Source organism: Glycine max, chromosome 10 (genome assembly GCF_000004515.6).
Source record: "Glycine max cultivar Williams 82 chromosome 10, Glycine_max_v4.0, whole genome shotgun sequence".
NCBI lineage: Eukaryota > Viridiplantae > Streptophyta > Magnoliopsida > Fabales > Fabaceae > Glycine > Glycine max.
Window position 1 is genome coordinate 9,844,186 of NC_038246.2, and position 5,803 is coordinate 9,849,988.

Below are 5,803 nucleotides of genomic sequence, written 5' to 3' on the forward strand. Positions count from 1 at the left end.
AAAAAGGCTAATCTGAAATGTAATTTTACATTCCGAATTGGTGCAGTGCAGGAAGGAATTCATGGGATAGAGGAAGCAACTGCCCAAATTCTTCCCATTACCATCACTGAATAAGCTACTTCAAAATGCCATAAAAGAAACTAATTTTTTGCTTTCCTTTCTTTTATACAATAGAAATGGTCATAAGGGTTTTTAACCAAACCTCCACTTTTCCAATCAATAAATGAAGTTCAACAGATCATATAATGAATTCTCCTTATGGAAACAAAACATATTTCATGATATCCCTTTCTGTGTTTAAAGTTGTGTACCTCATTACTCAGATCAATTTCGTTATTCAGCTAATGGATTGATGATATGGTTATCAATATCAACAAGTCCACATAATCTGTGTTGAAAGTTGTGTACCTCATGTTCCTTGTACAAAACCATAACCAGCTTAGGGAAAGAGAAAATATGGGGGGAGGGGTCTACACATCACACCTGCTTGTGACTTCTTGTATGGTGTCCATATTTTCCAAACGCAAAAGATAATAAAATTTTGACATTTCATAGGAGGGTAAGTCCAGATCGATGTTTTATTTTTCTAACAAAGATCACAATACAGAGTTCTATGTTACATAGCTCCACACAAAGTCAGAAATCCAGAACAAAATACCACACCTAGACATAACTAAAAAACACACGAAACCAGAATTCTTGTTATTTTAACACAGACACATCATAGTCTACTGCATCAGGATATGAAGCCATTAGCATGTATGACCATGTCATGACAAGCCTGTGCAGAAAGAAAAAGACAGTACTACTAATATAATGAGCCAAGGATGAGTTGCCTAAGCAGTAGCCAAGAATGGTTTGCCTAAAACCAGATGAAGAATCACACCTCCAGAACGAAATTCGTCACAATGAACACAAGAAACTGCAACAGAAGTTCCTCACCTGGTCCCTTGCAAGGATAGGGTGGTGCTGCAACATCGCAGCACCAAGCCCACTAGTCTCGTTGCTAATCAAACTTTAAGGTTGCAGCAGTTACCTGATACTGCTGCAACCCATTTAGTGGGCGTGATAATACCATGTCCACTAGGGAGTGAACGGAAGATCCAAGACGATTGACAGAAAAACCATCAAAACCTTCCCTTGAATACATGCTAGTCACCTCTGAACCAGAGATGTTTGGACTGCTTCGATTTGTCTCCTTTGAGGAATTTAAAGTTCCAACCTCAGAATGCAGGACTTCAGAACTCTGAGAGGCACTGGACTGCAATTGTCGGCCGCCAGTTTTATTCACTTTGCTTTCATTTCTACCATTTCCATTAGTAGAGCCTTTTGTGTTCAAGAAGCGACCACCACATCCTCTTGGTCGCCGCAATGCATGTAGATGGCGTGATTCATGCATATATGGCTGCAAGAAAAACACAACTCATATAGCTACAAATGAAAGGGGTAAAAGGAAAAGAAAATTGTTTCACAAGTAGTCAGACATTGTCATGAGGAAAGAATGTAAGTGATTTGTCTTTTGACTGAATGAAGGAAAAACATGTTGATGTTTGTTTATCCATCATCTTTGGTTATAATAATATAATACTTGAGCTAGGATACTTGAACATAAACTGCCTTCTTTATAAAATCATTGTTCAATAATTCCAACTTGTTGTAGTGATACTTTCCTTATAACTCATAGTCATATTATTTCTTCTCCTAGTGTTTCTAGTCTTTTTTTTTTACAAGTGCACAAGGCTTTGCATCCGGAAAATGAAAATATAACACCTTCCACATAATTAAATTTGGTCAAAGCACCATATCACAACTACATTGTTGAATTTTTCAAAGTTACACCACATTAATTCAATAGTTTTAGCCTGACAGAATGTTTGGGGGTACCCATACAAGGGATCATACCTTGCGACGTTTAATCATTTTGTTCTCAAGTACGGCTTTTGCACGTGATAGCCGACGTCTGATGATTCCATGGTACTGCTTCGCATTTACGTAAGTTGGTCCGTCATCGGATGTCAAGTTAATTGGAAGCATTATCCGTCCCTAATTTATTAAATATGGATACACATGAATTAATAAATAGTGAAAGATTCACAGTAGGTAAACAAATGATAAATTGAAGCAGAAGATGATTACATACATAAATTGCAACACAGAATGCAATGTATAATTTAATGTCAAGGCTATACGTACGCTGCATTCAATTTTTTTTTTTCTTATTTATGTCTTATAATATTAACTTGCTATTATCACCTTTCTCATCAATAACCATAATATCATTGTATTATAAAGCCTTCTCTTAACATGTGTACTAGTTACATAAAACCTATATTGCTCTTCTATTCTTTGTTATCAGAGAATAACATGTACTTACTTTTCCTTACTACAATGCCTGACTTAATATCAAGTGGCTGATTTGAATAAATTACCTTTAATACAACAAAAATTCACAACTACAACTACACGGTGACAGGATATATGCAGGTGGTTTGTTAAGAAACTTACTCAAGGTTAAAAATTACTAGAACCATTTTTTACTTATTGAGTTCTCTCTTTCTTCTCTAAGATGCTTATTCACCTTGCCATTTGTTTCAAACCTAATACCTAAAACTCAGTAACCTCTATGGACATGCCTAACTGCATATCGACACGATCATGTACATCTTGGGTACACAGACATGTAAACACGGTAATAACATATTCCACAATCCACATGATTATATGTTAAAAGGCTATGTAAGATTCACAAATATTGATAGATAGTTGTATGTATCGATTTCTTGCTTTCTCATGTATGCGTACACTATACATAGATAAAATCAATTCCAATTTAAGCATGGTGAAACTGAAAGCATTGCATGATATATAAAGATTTTGAGGTAACGACAAACCGAAATTTGAGGTCCAAAAGCTGAGAAGAGTCCATAAAATTGATCCATGTAAGGATATTTTGCACAGATCTATGAAGGAAAGCAGGGCAAACATTTTAAATTATGTCCAACAGAAATAAAATACTAAAACGACAAATTATAAGAAGTTTTACCATTGGCTGATTAAACCCTATCTCAAAACGATTGTGGGGCTCAGCAAGTGATGACTGCAGTGATAAGGTTGCCTGAGGATTTTCTGCATCACCTGACATTTTACAATCATCTGAAGAAGAAATGTCTGATTAACCATAGGAAAGTTCTATTGTTGAATGTAGCAAAATTTCTCACTTTTCAAAAAAATAAAAGAAAAAAATGATAGTTACTGGAGGCTGGAGAAATTTTTTAGATTCAGTCAGTATTTAAAGAATCATTATGGAACATTAAATGCAAGTTTCTTTGAAGGTAGAAAGACCTTATATCTGCATAATCTCTCTTTGTTTTTTTGGGTAGAATGCATAATCTCATTTTAAGTAGTTGTGATATAACACCATTCTACAACAAATTATTTTCAACTAATGCTCAGCCAATCCGTTAAATAAACATAATTTGATTGACCTTGAAAGACATTTCCTTGAGGAAAGAGGACATTTTTGACAAATTACCATTCCCACCTTGGATTGTTACTTCTAATTATGTTGACTTCCTACCAAAGTATATTAATAAGCCAATGATGCTCTTGATATGGAAGGAAAAGCAGAAGTACCATAAGAGGTAACTGAGGAAAAAAGTTGCCACAAAATTCAAGCCTATTTTAATAATGTAATGCTCTCTCCTCTGCAGTTTTTTTTTTCCAAAAAAGTTATCTATTTATTTATTGAAATTGAATGTCCTGTAATAAGGAGTGCAAGATATTAGTAGTTTAAAAATACTATTACTGTGTTAACAAGAGAAAGAACCACCCTCCATCCATCATTCTGAACAACCTTATATCCGAGTTATTTTATCCAAATCCTATTTGTGGAAACCAAATTCAGAAGTTGACCACAGAAAGATTTACAGCAACTATTTCTACAATCCAGAGCTCAAACAAAACAGAATGTTATTTTCTTTATGGGTTCCATAATGTGCAATTCAATGATAATCTTACCATGGATTACTGTCCCAGACTCCTCAGTAAGGAAATTTCAGAAAGAGTGAGGAAATCATGTTGAAAGAAGGGTGGAGGACCAAAGCTGTCAGTTTCAAGGTAAAGTGCTTTTGAGAGCTTCTCTACTGAAAATATAAAGTTTTTTCCAGTAGAAAAGCTGTCAAAAGGACTTTTAGTTTTGTATCCAAACAGACTCTAAGCCAGTTGGAACTAGAAATTGAAATAGACAAAGAAATATCAATGACAAAGATAACAGAAACTTTTATTTTAAAAAGTTGGATTAACATAATGAAGGTTGCTATGAGATATTAAGAGGAAATAATTGAAATATCTGAGATTGACTCAGGCCGTTAATTAAATGAATGTAATAATTCCTTCATTCTTTGAGTGCTAGAGATCCAATCTCACTTATTCATTTCAGAGTTTCATAAACTGTTATATTTAGTTACAACTATGACAATTCATACAAATTGCAATTTGGTAGAAACAGAAGAAGCAAATTATGCAACTCTAGTAGAGAAACATATCCAAAACTAAATTAAATACCTGGAAAGATGGTAAACTGGGTTGTTGTATGTCCTTTATCCAACAATTGTTCAACTCCTCGTACCGCTTGCTTACCGGCTGGGAATTGGTCGACGTAGTTGGAAATCTCGAACGAAAAGGGTTTGATTTGACCACAATACTCCCCATAAACTGGTTGAGATCCTAAGGCACTCCACCATGGAGCTGAAGTTACAGATGACAACTGTCCAACAGAATTGTAGACAAGTCCTTCATGTTCTTTCAGGTAAACGGTTTGCATCGCCATCTATAGCCTCCAAACGATGACTTGTTTATACACAGTTAATAAAGTAATCTACTGCCTGTAAGCAAAGATTGAAAAAACACTAAAACAGATACCAAAACAAGTAATAAGACTCAGTTAAAAGAACAATTTTCCATTAAAGGGAAATAAATAACAAGGAGGCATGTCTATGTCTACCTATAATTACCAAGATTCTCTTAGCTCTGTCAAGTTTCTAGAAACTACAGTTCTGCCTCAAATTTTATCCTGTCATAAAAAAAAAATAGATATGAAAAACAAAACTTTAATTTGTATTTTACCAATAAAATTCTATAAAAAGAAGATTAAGATTGTTCCAAAGAGCCTAAGCTATAAGGACTCAAGCAAAACTTGAATGCTCCCAAGTGGTAAAAGCAGAAGAACGAGTATGGCAGAATCGGTTTCTAAGAAGAAGTAGATGAATGGAGGAACACCCCCATTAGTTTGGAGCCATGTCGGTACTAAATGAAGCAAAACACAAACACACAAACATAGTACACACTAACACGTACAAGAGAGAAGAATAAGCAAAGTGTGAGAGAGGGGGCAAAGAGAACTCTTACATGTGTTGGAGAACTAGAAACCAAACCAACCAATGGTCTTTTTGGCATCGATGGATCGCAAGAATGCCTCCTTTTAGTACCATGTTCTTCTATTTTTTTTTTCATCTATAAATTTGTCACTCATTTTTTGGATTATTTTATAATAATTTACGCTTTTCAAATAAGTATATTTTTAATGGATTTCACGTATTTGTTTGTATTACACCACTCCCCTAAAAAAAATATAACATATGATGGTATTGAATTAAGAATTGCCTCATCTAAAATAAATGAGTAAAGTGAAAGGTTGAAGTATATTTATTGTTGATTTGAAATTAATAATTTATGGAGCATTTTAAATTAAATTCAAGATAGATATACTTTTATTTTTGTAATTTTACAGAATTGCAAAAACATA

General features: G+C 34.2%; 1 protein-coding gene across 1 annotated transcript; it reads right to left on the minus strand.

Moving 5' to 3' along the window:
• Positions 1-554: 554 nt before the first annotated feature.
• On the minus strand, positions 555-5,599 carry NF-YA10 (nuclear transcription factor Y subunit A-10). Its single transcript, XM_014763053.3, is given in 8 exon segments — positions 555-1,072; positions 1,075-1,405; positions 1,903-2,043; positions 2,892-2,960; positions 3,044-3,153; positions 4,564-4,883; positions 5,003-5,071; positions 5,407-5,599. Coding segments are annotated over 6 exon segments (978 nt in total). The 5' UTR covers positions 4,829-4,883; positions 5,003-5,071; positions 5,407-5,599; the 3' UTR covers positions 555-1,010.
• Between the last annotated feature and the right edge of the window lie 204 nt (positions 5,600-5,803).